General features: G+C 48.2%; 1 protein-coding gene across 1 annotated transcript; it reads left to right on the forward strand.

Annotated features, from left to right (window-relative positions):
* Positions 1 to 8,652: 8,652 nt before the first annotated feature.
* On the forward strand, positions 8,653 to 14,876 carry LOC144675646 (scavenger receptor cysteine-rich domain-containing protein DMBT1-like). Its single transcript, XM_078536288.1, has 3 exons — positions 8,653 to 8,906; positions 13,596 to 13,898; positions 14,458 to 14,876. Exons 1-3 carry the CDS (start codon positions 8,750 to 8,752, stop codon positions 14,874 to 14,876), a joined length of 879 nt encoding a protein of 292 aa, XP_078392414.1. The 5' UTR covers positions 8,653 to 8,749.
* The last annotated feature ends 1,876 nt before the right edge of the window (positions 14,877 to 16,752 follow it).

Consider the following 16,752-nt stretch of genomic DNA (forward strand, 5'->3'; position numbering starts at 1 on the left):
TCTATCTGTCTATCCATCTGTCTATTTATCTGTCTATCCATCTGTCTATCCATCTGTCTATCCATCTGTCTATCTATCTGTCTATCCATCTGTCTATCCATCTGTCTATCCATCTGTCTATCCATCTGTCTATCTATCTGTCTATCCATCTGTCTATTTATCTGTCTATCCATCTGTCTATCCATCTGTCTATCCATCTGTCTATTGATCTGTCTATCTATCTGTCTATCCATCTCTCTATCCATCTGTCTATCCATCTGTCTATCTATCTGTCTATCCATCTGTCTATCCATCTGTCTATCCATCTGTCTATCCATCTGTCTATCTATCTGTCTATCCATCTGTCTATCCATCTGTCTATCCATCTGTCTATCCATCTGTCTATTTATCTGTCTATTTATCTGTCTATCCATCTGTCTATCCATCTGTCTATCCATCTGTCTATTTATCTGTCTATCCATCTGTCTATCCATCTGTATATCCATCTGTCTATCCATCTGTCTATTTATCTGTCTATTTATCTGTCTATCCATCTGTCTATTTATCTGTCTATCCATCTGTCTATTTATCTGTCTATTTATCTGTCTATCCATCTGTCTATCCATCTGTCTATCCATCTGTCTATTTATCTGTCTATCCATCTGTCTATCTATCTGTCTATCCATCTGTCTATTTATCTGTCTATCCATCTGTCTATCCATCTGTCTATCCATCTGTCTATCTATCTGTCTATCCATCTGTCTATTTATCTGTCTATCCATCTGTATATCCATCTGTCTATCCATCTGTCTATTTATCTGTCTATCCATCTGTCTATCCATCTGTCTATCCATCTGTCTATCCATCTGTCTATCCATCTGTCTATTTATCTGTCTATCCATCTGTCTATCCATCTTTCTATCCATCTGTCTATCCATCTGTCTATCCATCTGTCTATCCATCTATCTATCCATCTGTCTATTTATCTGTCTATCCATCTGTCTATCCATCTGTCTATCCATCTGTCTATTTATCTGTCTATCTATCTGTCTATTTATCTGTCTATCCATCTGTCTATTTATCTGTCTATCCATCTGTCTATTTATCTGTCTATTTATCTGTCTATCCATCTGTCTATCCATCTGTCTATTTATCTGTCTATCCATCTGTCTATTTATCTGTCTATTTATCTGTCTATCCATCTGTCTATCCATCTGTCTATCTATCTGTCTATCCATCTGTCTATTTATCTGTCTATCCATCTGTCTATCCATCTGTCTATCCATCTGTCTATCTATCTGTCTATCCATCTGTCTATTTATCTGTCTATCCATCTGTCTATCCATCTGTCTATCCATCTGTCTATCTATCTGTCTATCCATCTGTCTATCCATCTGTCTATCCATCTGTCTATCCATCTGTCTATCTATCTGTCTATCCATCTGTCTATTTATCTGTCTATCCATCTGTCTATCCATCTGTCTATCCATCTGTCTAGTTATCTGTCTATTCATCTGTCTATCTATCTGTCTATCCATCTCTCTATCCATCTGTCTATTTATCTGTCTATCCATCTGTCTATTTATCTGTCTATCCATCTGTCTATCTATCTGTCTATCCATCTGTCTATCCATCTGTCTATCCATCTGTCTATTTATCTGTCTATTTATCTGTCTATCCATCTGTCTATCCATCTGTCTATCTATCTGTCTATTTATGTGTCTATCCATCTGTCTATCCATCTGTCTATTTATCTGTCTATCCATCTGTCTATCCATCTGTCTATCAATCTGTCTATCCATCTGTCTATTTATCTGTCTATCCATCTGTCTATTTATCTGTCTATCCATCTGTCTATTTATCTGTCTATTTATCTGTCTATCCATCTGTCTATCCATCTGTCTATCCATCTGTCTATCCATCTGTCTATCTATCTGTCTATTTATCTGTCTATCCATCTGTCTATCTATCTGTCTATTTATCTGTCTATCCATCTATCTATCCATCTGTCTATTTATCTGTCTATTTATCTATCTATCCATCTGTCTATCCATCTGTCTATTTATCTGTCTATCCATCTGTCTATCCATCTGTCTATTTATCTGTCTATCTATCTGTCTATTTATCTGTCTATTTATCTGTCTATACATCTCTCTATCCATCTGTCTATTTATCTGTCTATCCATCTGTCTATCCATCTGTCTATTTATCTGTCTATCTATCTGTCTATTTATCTGTCTATCCATCTGTCTATCCATCTGTCTATCCATCTGTCTATTTATCTGTCTATCTATCTGTCTATTTTTCTGTCTATCCATCTGTCTATTTATCTGTCTATCCATCTGTCTATTTATCTGTCTATTTATCTGTCTATCCATCTGTCTATCCATCTTTCTATCCATCTGTCTATTTATCTGTCTATCCATCTGTCTATCTATCTGTCTATCCATCTGTCTATTTATCTGTCTATCCATCTGTCTATCCATCTGTCTATCCATCTGTCTATCTATCTGTCTATCCATCTGTCTATCCATCTGTCTATCCATCTGTCTATCCATCTGTCTATCTATCTGTCTATCCATCTGTCTATTTATCTGTCTATCCATCTGTCTATCCATCTGTCTATCCATCTGTCTATTGATCTGTCTATCTATCTGTCTATCCATCTCTCTATCCATCTGTCTATCCATCTGTCTATCTATCTGTCTATCCATCTGTCTATCCATCTGTCTATCCATCTGTCTATCCATCTGTCTATCTATCTGTCTATCCATCTGTCTATCCATCTGTCTATCCATCTGTCTATCCATCTGTCTATTTATCTGTCTATTTATCTGTCTATCCATCTGTCTATCCATCTGTCTATCCATCTGTCTATTTATCTGTCTATCCATCTGTCTATCCATCTGTATATCCATCTGTCTATCCATCTGTCTATTTATCTGTCTATTTATCTGTCTATCCATCTGTCTACCTATCTGTCTAGATTTCGGATCTCTGACAATGCCCCGTTTTTTCGTCTGCTTATCCCACGTGTTTTTACCGGAATAATGCTTTTCCCCATCTGATTCCTGGTACAGATTACCTCGTGACGCCGGATATCAGTGTGAGCGGGGATTCCAGCAGGTTAATGAAAGGACAGTCCGTTGAGATCCTGTGCGAGGCACCCAACTACTTCTCGGGAGCCAAGTTCTACCTGTACAAGGACAACGACCAGAACTTCATCAGCACGACTATTGCTTCCTCGCGCCTGGTCCGCTCCCACTTCAAACTTCACCACATCACGAAAGAGGACCAAGGCAACTACTCCTGCTCATACCAGGCAGACATCGTTGGAAAGCACTTCAACTCCTCCCGCAGTGACCCCATATACCTTACGGTGATCGGTGAGTAGCGCTGAGCACCACCGGCTGCTCTTTATTCCATGTGGGCGTCTCTGGCTGGGTCAGGGGTTTTCCAGGATCTTGACTCTGCGACAGTGAAGGGAACGGCCGATATATTTCCAAGTCGGGATGGTGAGTGGCTCGGAGGGGAACTTCCAGGTGGTGGTGTTCCCCGTGTGTCTGCTGCCCTTGTCCTTCTAGGTGGTAGAGGTCATGGGTTTGGAAGGTGCTGTGGAAGGAGCCTTGGTGAGTTCCTGCAGTGCATCTTGTAGATGGTGCACACACTGCTGCTACTGTGCGTCGGTGGTGGAGGGAGTGAATGTTTGTGGATGGGGTGCCAATCAAGCGGGACTGCTTTGTCCTGGACGGTGTCGAGCTTCTTGAGTGTTGTGGGAGCTGCACTCGTCCAGGCAAGTGGGGAGTATTCCATCACACTCCTGAGTTGTTCCTTGTGGATGGTGGACAGGCTTTGGGGGAGTCAGTGGGTGAGTGACTCTCCGCAGGATTCCCAGCCTCTAAGCTGCTCTTGTAGCCACAGTATTCATATGGCTGGTCCCAGTTCAGTTTCTGGTCAATGGTAACCCCCCCAGGAGGTTGTTGGTGGGGGATTCAGCGATGGTAGTGCCATTGAAAGTTCAGGGGCGATGGGCTGCACTTTCTGGTGTTGGAGATGGCACTTGTGTGGCGCGAGTGCTACTTGCCACTTGTCAGCACAAGTCCGGATATTGGTCCAGGTCCTGCTGCATTTGGACATGGACTGCCTCCGTACCTGAAGAATCAGACGCAGGCCAGAGCAGGTAAGGACAGCAGGTTTCCTTCCCTAAAGGTATGAGTAAAGCAGATGGGTTTCGATGACAATCATCGTGATAGAAATGATGGCAGCAGTTCAGCCATTTCATGCAGTTGCAAAAACACCTTCATACCGAATTGGCTGCAGTAAGTACTGTCCAATACGTGGAACATGTATGTTAGATTGTTCGATATAGTGCCCCAATATTAATATTCGGCTGCCTTGGCATCAGCGGGAGTGAAGAGACTGAGGGGGGGGGCATTAGAAAGCGTGAGCATAGGGACATATGGCCTAGGAGGCAGGAGTAAGTCCTTTGAACCTGCAACACCACTCAAAAGATCATGGTTCAACTGGTCATTTCCCACTTTCCTGTCTTCCCCCCCACCCCACCCCCCGTTAATGTTTGACCCCCTCGCATCATAAAAAACGATGTAACTCAGCCTTGAATAAATGTTAACGCCCAGCCTCCACTACCTCCTGTGGAAGAGAACTCTACTTTCTCTCAGAGAGAGGAAACAACACCCCCTTTTCTCTGTAATTGACAGAGAGACCCTTGTGTTCTTGAAACATGTTCCCTCGTTCTAGTTTCCCAGATGAAAGGAAATATTCTCCCAGTATCCGCTCGCTCCAATTCCCTCAAGACCTTCCATGTTTCAATAAGATCTCCCCTCGTTCTTCTGATTTCCCATGGATCTCCGTTTAACCTTTATCCCCGGATAGTCATTAGCATAGTTGCAGACTTCAGGAGGGCAAGGCTCCTGGACCTGGTGGACCACACCCTAGGGTCCTAAAGGGAATGACTGCAGAGATAGTGGCTGGATTGGTTGCAATCTTGCAAAGCTCCACCTAGATTCTGCTAAGTCCCCAGCGGATTGGAAAGCCGAACGTGTGAGACTTGCTGAGAAAATATATTCTGTTGAAACTTTTCATCTTGCGCCCAACAGGACATTTGCCCTGAGGAGTGCGAGATGTAAAGAATGGATAACATGTCTTTATTTTCAGCAACATGTTCAAGTTCTGTATCGCCAAACGGCTATTTGTAACACAACTAATACGGAAAGGAGGGAGGCTGAGAGCAGGGAACTGCAGGCCAGTTAGTCTTAACAGCTGGGGAAATGCGAAATCCATGACTGAGTAGGCACGCCTTTAGATAATCATAATGCAATCCGGGAGAATCAACAAGATTTTGCGAAAGGGAGATAGTTTTTGAAAAACGAATTGGAGCACTTTAAGGATGTAACAAACAGGGGCGGTAAAGGGGAACCAGTAGATGTGGTGACCTTGGATTTTGATAATGTGCCTGATAAAGAGCGCAATATAAAAGACCATGGGGGCAGAGGGTGATATATTAGCATGGATAGGAGATTGGCTGACTAACAGGAAACAAGGGAGTCCGGACAAATGGACCATTTTCTGGTTGTCAAACCATAACTCGTGGAGCACCGCAGGGATCGTTGCTGGGGCCTCAGCTATTTACAATCGATATGAATGACTTGGATGGAGGGACTGACTGTATTGCAGCCAAAGCTGCTGAGGTTAAAAACAGACTGAAACGAAAAGTCTGCGGGGGTTAGGTGAGTGGGCAAGACATTGGCAAACGGAGTACAAAGTGAGGTTGTCCATTTTAGAAGCCGAATGGAGAAGCAAAACATTACCAAAATAGAGAGAGGTTGCAGAATGCTACTGTACAGAGGGAACTTGGTTTCCTAGTGCGTGAATCACACAAGGTTAGCATGCAGCTATAGCAGATAGGAAGTCAACGGGAAGGCCAGCAGTTATTGACCGAATTGCTCACACAGCTGTCAGAGATGGAGTTCCAGGATTTTGACCCAGCGACAGTGAAGGAACGGCTGATTATATATCCAAGTCAGGATGGTGAGTGGCTTGGAGGGGGACTTCCAGGTGGTGGTGTTCCCCATGTGTCTGTTGCCCTTGTCCTTCTCGATGGGATTGGAAGCTGCTGCCTCAGGAGCCTTGGTGGGTTCCTGCAGCACATCTCGTAGACGTTGAGGGTTGGGGATTCGGCGATGGTCACGTCATTGAATGTCAAGGGGCGATGGTTAGATTCTCTCTTGTTGGTGATGGTCATTGCCTGGCACTGATGTGGCACAAATGTTACTTGCCCTTTATTGCAAGGGGGAATGAGATATAAATGTCGGGAAGTTTTGGTATAACAGTACAGGGCGTTGGTGAGACCACACCTGGAGTATTGTGTACAGCCTTGGTCTCCTTACCTGAGGACGGGTATACTTACATTGGGAGCAGTGCAGAGAATTTTCACTAGGCTGCTTTCTGGGATGAAAGGGTTGTCTTATGAGGAAAGCTGGAGCACGTTGGGCCTATACTCATTGGGTTTTAGAAGAATGAGAGGTGATCTGTTTGATGCACATGGTATCCTGCGGGGGCATTGACAAGGTAGACACCGGGAGGTTTTTGCCTCCCGCGGGGGTGTCGAGAAGCAGGGGGCACGGTTTAACATTAACGGGTCTCCCATTTAAGACGGAGGTGAGGAGGAATTGCTTCTCTCAGTTAGTCTCTGGAATTCTCTTCCCCAGAGGGCGCAGGAGGCTGGTTGACTGAATATATCCAATGCTGAGTTAGACCAGATTTTTGGATGGCAAGAGAGTCAAGCATCATTGGGGGGTGGGTGGGGGGAGGGCGGGGGGTGTGGTGGTGTGTGGGGGGCAGGCAGGAAAACGGAGTTAAGGCCACAAGCGGATCAGCCATGAAGTAGGCTCGATGGACCGAATGGCCTGCTCTGTTTCCAGTTCTTGCCTTCTTGATGATGAAGGGTGAATTGAGCAGATGGATGGAAGATGGGATCGAATTTGGAGACGTGTTCGGTGCTGCGGTTGGGAGGGACTAACACAGGAGGACAATATATGATGAATTGTACGAGGCTGAGCGCCTGGTGGGAGGATACACCTTGCTGGTCAAATGCACGTACCTTTGAAGGTGGCCCATTGTGTTGATAAAGCAATTGAAAGCAAATATGGGTCGCATAGGTAATAGGGGCAGGAGGAGGCCATTCTGCCCCTTGAGCTTGTTCTGCCGTTCAACTAGGTCAGGGCTGATCATCTACCTGAACACAATTGCCCCGCATTAATCCCATATCCATTGATGTCATTGGTACCTGGACATCTATCAACCTCTGCCTTGAACATACTCGGTGACTGAGCTTCCTCAGCCCTCTGGGGTAGAGAATTCTAATGGCTTACCACCCCCCGCTGAGTGAAGAAATCCACCTACATCTCAATCCTAACGGCCAGCCCCTTGTTCTGAGACTGTGCCCCCTGGTTCTAGACACCCGCCCTCCCTAGCAAAGAGGGAATCATCCTTCCTGCATCATTGAATGTGTTAAGTGTGTTAGTATAGCGTGTTGAACTGCTATTACCGCATTCTGCTATCTTACCTTTACGCGCTATCAGCACCTTCTTTAGCCTTTAACACTCCCTTTGCGTTGCGTCCATGACATCTTTATCAATATGTCCTGAGCTCCCCCCTTGATCCCTGTAAGATTGTTGGGTCCCTCAATGAGAACACCACTCGCTCTTCTAAACCCTATGGAGCACATGCGCCGACTCCTCAATCTCTCCTTACGAGGCAATCCCGCCATCCCAGGAATTCGTCCGGTGGCCCCTCGGCCGCACTCCCTCGATGGCAATTACATCCTTCATAAGAAGTGTTGAGATGAGCGCTTGAAAAGCCGTAGCAGGTGCTGGAAAAATGGGGTTAGAATAGTTAGGTGCATGATGGCTGGCATGGACATGATGGGCTGAAGGGCCTGCTTCTGTGCTGCATAACTCGATGGTAAGGAGGCCAAAGCTCTAGGCAATACTCCAGGTGTGGTCAAGCCAAGACACAATTGTGTCTCTGCACAAATGCAGCAAAACATCTGCAATTGCGACTCGAATCCTCTTGTGATAAAGACCAACATGCCAATTCCCTTCCTCAGTCCCCTTACTTGCACCGTACTTCCTGTCATATAGTCACCAGAACTGTCTCCAGTACTCTAGTTGCAGTATAACTCGTGTTTTCCAACCCCCCACCCCCCAAAACTTCTGTACTAGGGATAAGGCGAAATAGGGGCAGATTTTGGATTCATCTCAGTCAGAGCTGCCCATCCCTTGAACATTTCAAGCAACCATACTGTAGGAGTCACATGTAGGCCAAACCCAAAGCGCATGTCCTTCCCTAAAGGCTTTTAGGATTTTGCAACAATTGCTGATAGACGGTTAACAGCAACGAGGCCAGCTTTAGAATTGCAGATTTATTAGTTGAGTATCAATCCCCACTGGCTGCTGGTGAACTCACGTCCACCAGACCACTAGCCTGGGACTTTGGGATTACTAGCCCAGTGATGTTACCGTTACACCACCATCTCCCCAGAGGGCTAATTTCCAACTGGCCGGGCTAACGTGTTTCCTCTCTTGCAGATGACGTGGCATTCCGCTTAGTCAACGGAGAGAACGACTGCTCGGGCACCGTTTAGGTGTACTACAACGCAACCTGGGGTTCGGTGTGCGGCGAATTCTGGGGCATCACGGACGTGCAGGTGGTCTGCAGGCAGCTTGGCTGCGGTTTTGCCAAGGGGCAAATGGACCCGTCGCAGTTCGCCGACATCCAGAAACCCATCTGGCTGAGCATGGTCCAGTGCAGCGGCGCCGAGGCCCACCTGTGGGTCTGTCCGGCGAGAGCCTGGATCAGCGGGATCAGCTGCGATCGATTGAACGGGGCTACTGCCACGTGCTCTGGTAATGCCCGCGCGTACGGGGTCGTTTTGGCCTTTTCCTGCTCCCAGTATTAAAATGAATCGAGCACATGCACACACATACACATAACACTCCCAGCGATGCCTGCTTAGTTCCGACACTGCCAACAGACCTCAGGAACCATGTAATGCATTGGAAATTAAAATTCCCTCAAAAGTTGCCCATAATGCGAATTCTACAAACAAAAAAAAACAACTTACAAAATATATTTCAGCAAAACTGGAGTCCAGGAGTCATTGCATCCATCCACCCAGCATCATTTTATATCCACAGTCATAGTCAACCACTGCAGATGCTTATGTACATACGTAAGCAGTGTTATTTTACACAAGTTCCTGTGCGCGAGTGTCTACACTTGCCCTTTAAGCGTGCTGGGCCGCTAGTCACTAGCGATGGTGCGGAATGTACAATCTAGGCGGGCGAATGGAGTGGCGGATGTGCTGGGGGTGGGGGTGGGGGTGAGGTCCGGTTCCCCTTCCAAGTCACCCGCCTTCGAACGCTATCGGCCGTCCCCTTCGCTGCCTCTGGGTCCAGACCCTGGACTTCCCTCCCTCCCTCCCTCACCGCGCTGAGGGTGTGTACCCACGCCCCTGCAGAGGCTCCAGAAGGCAACTCACCAGCACCTTCTCAAGGTCCTGCGAGGGATGGGCAACAAAGCGCTAAACCCGGCCAGCGACAGCCGCACCCCATGAACGAAAATGCGAAAATGTCGGGGGGGTGGGGTGCAGGTCTGCTCAACGCTGGGACGGTCTTGATAGGCCGAATGCTCCCCCCACCCCGAGCTCGGGTTGTTTTGTGTGTGCGCGAAACCGTTTCCTGGGGTCCACCCTTGATTCACCCCTTGAACACAAAGCTGGGGTCTTGGGGGTTGGGGGTGGGGATCGGTCAGTTTTCAGGCAATGGGAATTGGTCAATATCTACGAGGGAGACATGGAAGTATCTCTCCGGGGTTAGAGAGGGAGACAGACGATCGGCAATATGCGTGGAGAGAATGACCAAGTCCCGGAGAGATCGGAGGATCACAGAATCACACACACAGTGCAGAAGAGGCCCTTCGGCCCATCGAGTCTGCACCGACACGTGAGAAACACCTGACCTACCTACCTAATCCCATTTACCAGCACTTGGCCCCATAGCCTTGAATGTTTATGACATGCCAAGTGCTCATCCAGGTACTTTTTAAAGGATGTGAGGCTAACCCGCCTCCACCACCCTCCCAGGCAGCGCATTCCAGACCCTCACCACCCTCTGGGTAAAAATGTTTTTCCTCACATCCTCCCTAAACCTCCTGCCCCTCACCTTGAACTTGTGTCCCCTTGTGACTGACCCTTCAACTAAGGGGAACAGCTGCTCCCTATCCACCCTGTCCATGCCCCTCATAATCTTGTACACCTCGATCAGGTTGCCCCTCAGTCTTCTCTGCTCCAACGGAAACAACCCAAGTCTATCCAACCTCTCTTCATAACTTAAATGTTTCATCCCAGGCAACATCCTGGTGAATCTCCTCTGCACATCCTCCAGTGCAATCACATCCTTCCTATAATGTGGCGACCAGAACTGCACACAGTACTCCAGCTGTGGCCTCACCGAGGTTCTATACAACTCCAACATGACCTCCCTACTTTTGTAATCTATGCCTCGATTGATAAAGGCAAGTGCTGCATATTCTTTTTTCACCACCCCACTAACATATCCCTCTGCCTTCAGAGATCTATGGACACACATGCCAAGGTCCCTTTGTTCCTCAGAACTTCCTAGTGTCATGCCGTTCATTGAATACTTCCTTGTCAAATTACTCCTTCCAAAGTGTATCACCTCACACTTTTCAGGGTTAAATTCCATCTGCCACTTATCAGCCTGAGATGGCGGCATAGTGATAATATCAGTGGACCCGTGATACAGGGGCCTCAGGCTAATGTGCAAGGGACATGGGTTATACAGACTGATCCTCAACCCCCACCTCCCTCCACCACCCCCCCAACCCAATTTAAGCATGGGAGAAGCTAAGGAGTCAACCCTACATGAACTACCTAGACCGTTCCAAGCAATTGAACCCAGGCAGTTGGCGGCCTAATGGTCATCTCACTAGTCATGTGACTAGTTGAGTTAAGTGATGTGGAGGGTAGGCAGGCTTTGGGGAGTCAGGAGGGGAGTTACTCGCGGCAGAATTCCCAGCCTCTGACCTGCTCTTGTAGGCACAGGGACATAGGGATGCAGGAACAGGAGTGGGCTATTCAGCCCATCGAGCCTGATCCTGCGATGTGCTGGCCCTGCAGAGGGTCCAGAGGAGGTTCACGAGAACGATTCCAGGAATGAAAGGCTTAACATATGAGGAAACGTTTGAGGACTTTGGGTCCATACTCGACGGAGTTTAGAAGGATGAGGGGGGATCTGATTGAAACTTACAGAATACTGAAAGGCCTGGATAGAGTGGGCGTGGGGAAGATGTTTCCATTAGTAGGAGAGACCAGGACCCGAGGACACAGCCTCAGAGTAAAGGGAAGACCTTTTAGAACAGAGATGAGGAGAAACTTCTTTAGCCAGAGTGTGGGTGAATCTATGGAATTCATTGCCACAGAAGGCTGTGGAGGCCAGGTCATTGAGTGTATTTAAGACCGAGACAGATAGGTTCTTGATTGGTAAGGGGATCAAAGGTTACGGGGAGAAGGTGGGAGAATGGGGTAGAGAAACTTATCAGCTATGATTGAATGGCGGAGCAGACTCGATGGGCCGATTGGCCTAATTTCTGCTCCTATGTCTTATGTCCATCATTGGATTATCTCATGGCTGATCATCTACCTCTCCGCCACTTTCCCACACTATCTTCATAAGCATCGATGTCATTAGTCTCCAGATGTTCGCTCTTGGTCGTGGCCAATGATTGAGCTTCCACAACCCTCTTGGCTGGGAATCCCAAAGATTCACCCCCCACCCCATCTGAGTGAAGAAATCCTTCCTCACCCCAGCCCATTACCCTGACATTCTGTCCCTCCCCAGTTCTAGGCTCAACAGCCAAATTGAGCATCCAATCTTCATCCACCCTGTCACGCCCTGTAAGATTTTCCTAGGTTTGAGTGAGGCTACCCCTCATCCTTCGGAACTCCAGGGAATACAGACCCTGTCCCCCCCCAATCTCTCCTCATAAGAAATCTCAACACCCCAGTGATTAATCTGGTGTACCTCCATTGTGCAGGATTTATGTGGGGGTGGGGTTCAGCTCAGTTTCTGGTCAATGGTAACCACCCTCACCCCCAGGATGTTGATAGTTGGTAACTCAGCGATGGTAATGGTATTGAATGCCAAGGGGAGATGGTTAGATTCGCTCTTGTTGGAGATGGCCATTGCCTGGCACTTGGGCGGCCTGAAGGTTACTTGCCACTGGTCAGCCCAAGCCTGAATGTTGTCCAAGCTTTGATGGAGATCGGCACGGGGGTTTGGGGCTAGAAAACTGAGGCGCCATTTTGTCACTTGCACGGCCGGGAAATGGCGCAATTTTCCCATCTAAGACCTCTTGGACACCTTGCAGTAACGTCCCTCTGCATTGGATGATGCTGGCAGCTAGCACAGGGTGATTCTTTGGAATTCACTACCCCAGAGGGCTGTGGAAACTCAGTCAGTGAGCACGTTCGAGAGAGAAGTCGATGGGTTTCTGGGGGCCAGTGACGTCAAGGGATATGGAGGTATCGCGGGAAAGTGGCGGAGAGGTCGATGACCTGCCAGGAGCCAATTCAATGGCGGAGAAGGCTCGATGGGCTGAATGGCCCACCCCTGTCCCTGTGTCCCTCTGTCCCTGTGTCTACAAGAGCAGGTCAGAGGCTGGGAATTGTGCAGCGAGTAACTCACCTCCTGACTCTTCCCCAAAGCTTACCTGCCTCCTACATCACTTAACTCAATTGGTTGAATGACTAGTGAGTGGAGCAGAAGGCCACCATCGGCCTGGGTTCAGTTGCTTGGCACCATAAGAGACCATAAGACATAGGAGCAGAAATTAGGCCATTCGGCCCATTGAGTCCGCTCCGCCATTCAATCATGGCTGATAAGTTTCTCAACCCCATTCTCCCGCCTTCTCCCCGTAACCTTTGATCCCCCTTACCAATCAAGAACCTATCTATCTCGCTCTTAAATACACTCAATGACCTGGCCTCCACAGCCTTCTGTGGCAACAAATTCCATAGATTCACCACTCTCTGGCTAAAGAAGTTTCTCCTCATCTCTGTTCTAAAAGGTCTTCCCTTTACTCTGAGGCTGTGCCCTCGGGTCCTGGTCTCTCCTACTAATGGAAACATCTTCCCCACGTCCACTCTATCCAGGCCTTTCAGTATTCTGTAAGTTTCAATCAGATCCCCCCCCTCATCCTTCTAAACTCAATCGAGTATAGAACCAGAGTCCTCAAACGTTCCTCATAGGTTAAGCCTTTCATTCCTGGGATCGTTCTCGTGAACCTCCTCTGGGACCCTCTCCAGGGCCAGCACATCCTTCCCTGAGAGACGGGGGCCCAGAATTGCTCACAATATTCCAAATGTGGTCTGACCAGTCGAGTTCGTTCACGCAGAACGCGCAGAATGTCCGATTGGCAAATGGAGGACTGTCCGCCAGTGTGGCAAGGAAGGCCTTCAGTGGTCAAAAGCAAGTCTTTTAGAAGAAACCAAGTCTTGTTTTCTGTCGCCACAGCTCAGCCACCTCCGCCGACGTTGGCAGTATCTGGAAATGGTCTATTCTTCAAGGAAGACACCATCAAGTTTGTGTGTGGGGCGTCTTCCCTGTACAAGGGTGCGCAAATGGCCCTATACAAAATGGGCGAAGAGACGCCAGTCTTAACGGGCGTGATCTCCTCCAGTCAGGGCAACGTGAAGTTCGATCTCGAGCACATTAACAAGAGCCACGAGGGGACCTACTGGTGCAACTACCAGTTGGAGGTGGCGGAGCTGGTCTTTGCGTCCGAGGACAGCGCATTGGTGGAGATCGCAGTCGTAGGTAAGGCCGGCTTTCAGGTGAAAAGAGAGACACGTCGAATCTTTGCACCTTTGCACTCATCAGGACACTTCGCATTACAAGTGCGGGGGTGGGGGGAGGGGGGAAACAACAATTCGTACCGCATGTGAAGAGTGTGCCGATTGGTTGGCACGTGGGCTCTGATTGGTAGAGAGGCGTTGCCGTGGAGGGCGCCCCAGTGTTGGTGACTGACAGTTAACTGTCGAGTGTTGCTTGAAATTTAAACCAGGCAGCTTGATCCTGATTGGTCAAGGCGACGCCCGAGGAATGAGTCAGTGAATGGCTGTCACTTAGTTCGTCTAGCGTTGTTTGCCTGGCCCACTAGTGCTCCCAATTCGCAGGTACAGGTGCCACATAAACAGCGAGCTAATCCGTTGAACTGAATAAATGCTTTTTAAAGAAATATAATCCGTTTCCCATCCTTGGAGTTGTCTGCAATGGGCTATGGAACATGCCGAATGGTATAGACCCTCCGATGACTCTTTTTTTCGTGTGTGTTTGGATCGTCAATGTTGCAGTGTTTGTTTTCCCCACTCGACAGAAAATGCTAAACTTCGGCTTGTGGATGGACCCACCTCCTGCTCCGGTAGAGTCGAAGCTTTCTACAATGGCACCTGGGGAACCATCTGCGATTTCGGGTGGGACATTGTCGACGCCCAGGTGGTGTGCCACCAGGTGGGCTGCGGGTTTGGCCAATCGGCCACTCCCGGCGGCCACTTCGGAGAAGGGGCAGGGCCGATCCTGCTGGAGAACGTCCGCTGCAATGGGACGGAGAAGTTCCTGTGGTCCTGCCCGTCGCAGGTCATCATGCCCCGGACCTGTCGCCAGAATAATGACGCGGGCGTGATCTGTTCAGGTAAGGATTTGGCCGGACGATGTCCTTCTGTTGAATGGGAAGTGCCGACAAGGCCAAGGAAGTGGGGGCCCGGATCCTGCGGACGCTGGGAAAACCTGAACTAAAAACGGAAAAGGCTGGGAAATAATTTTTAAAAAAATCTCCGCTGGCGGGAGAGACGGAGTTAACGTTTTGAGTCGGTGTGAATCTCCTTCGTAGCCAGAGAGAAGTAGAAATGTGATGGATTTCACGCTCTGTGGCAAGTGGAGAGAGATAGAAGGTCAGGGATAGGTGGGCGCTCATGATAGATCGATAAAGATGTCATGGGCTCAATAGAAAGAGGGCGTTAAAGACTAAAGAAGGTGCGGATAGCGGCGTGAAGGCGAGAAAGCAGAATGTGGCAACAGCAGGTTAACAGGTTATGCTAACGCTATTGAGTTTGGATCATGTGTTAAAATTCACTGTTCAAGTCCACACACGAATATTGGCCACTTACATCAGATATAGGAGGGAGGCTGGTGCCTTTTGTTTCATTCGTTCTCAGGGTGTGGGCATTACTGGCAATGCCACCATTTATCACCCATCCCTTATGTGACCTGAAAAAGGTTAACTGGGTGGTTTCCAGGGCCATTTCTGAGGGGCAGTTAAATTCAACCATCTTCATGTGGATCTGGAGTCATGTATAAGTCATGAAGACCAAGCAAGAATGAGACTGGCCTTCTTCCCCAATTGAGGGTGTGGCACGGACACAGATGTGCTGTCATCCTGAGGGACCCAACGGTTCCAGTACAATTATACCAAACAACTCAGCACTCCCACAAATCTGCTGGAGGGCAGATGCAGACCTGAGTGAAGACCCTATCTAATTGGACTAAAATCGGCCAGAGGACCAAGGACATGGGTCAGTGCCATTTATTACTGGATGCCTTGAGATATATATATAGCCTGGCTTATCATTCCAATCAGAAAATTGCAGAGTTATTGACATTAGTTTGTTGCAATGAGTGGCATAAAGGTAAGGAGGCAGAATGTCTTAATAGTGTTAATGTAATGTGTTAATCTGCTCTTGACACATTCTGCGATCTTACCTTTATTCCACTATCAGCATCTCCTTTAGCCTTTAACACTCCCTATTGCAAATATGGCATCATTGTCACTCTCTCCTTAGCCCCCACCTATCCCCGACTTCTATTTTGCAGTATCTCCTCTTAAATAGTGTAAAACCCATCACATTTCTACTTCTACTTAGCTCTGAAGATGAGTCATGCTGACTGAAAACGTTAACTCTGTTTCTCTCTCCACATATGCTGCCAGACCTGCTGAGTTTCTCCAGCGTTTTCTGTATCTGTTGCTTGACAACACTTCGGTTCAATGTCAGTGATCCCTTTTCACATGGTTCAGTACATGGGGAACACCACCACCTGGAAGTTCCCCTCCGAGCCACTCACCATCCTGACTTGGAAATATATCGGCCGTTCCTTCACTGTCGATGGGTCAAAATCCTGGAACTCCCTCCCTAACAGCACTGTGGGTGTACCTACACCACACAGGACAAAATCCTGTAACTCCCTCCCTAACAGCACTGTGGGTGTACCTACACCACAGGGGACAAAATCCTGGAACTCCCTCCCTAACAGCGCTGTGGGTGTACCTACACCACAGGGGACAAAATCCTGGAACTCCCTCCCTAACAGCACTGTGGGTGTACCTACACCACACGGACAAAATCCTGGAACTCCCTCCCTAACAGCGCTGTGGGTGTACCTACACCACAGGGACAAAATCCTGGAACTCTCTCCCTAACAGCACTGTGGGTGTACCTACACCACACAGACTGGTTCAAGAAGGCAGCTCACCCACCACCTTCTCAAGGGGCAACCAGGGACGGGCAATAGAAATGCTGGGCCCGGCCAGCGAAGCCCGCGTCCCGTGAAAGATCGAGAAAACAATCTCCGCCCTAAATGGGCGACCCTTTGTGTTTACCGAGTGCCTCCTCTCCCA

The sequence above is a fragment of the Cetorhinus maximus genome, unplaced genomic scaffold (genome assembly GCF_964194155.1).
Source record: "Cetorhinus maximus unplaced genomic scaffold, sCetMax3.hap1.1 HAP1_SCAFFOLD_1073, whole genome shotgun sequence".
NCBI lineage: Eukaryota > Metazoa > Chordata > Chondrichthyes > Lamniformes > Cetorhinidae > Cetorhinus > Cetorhinus maximus.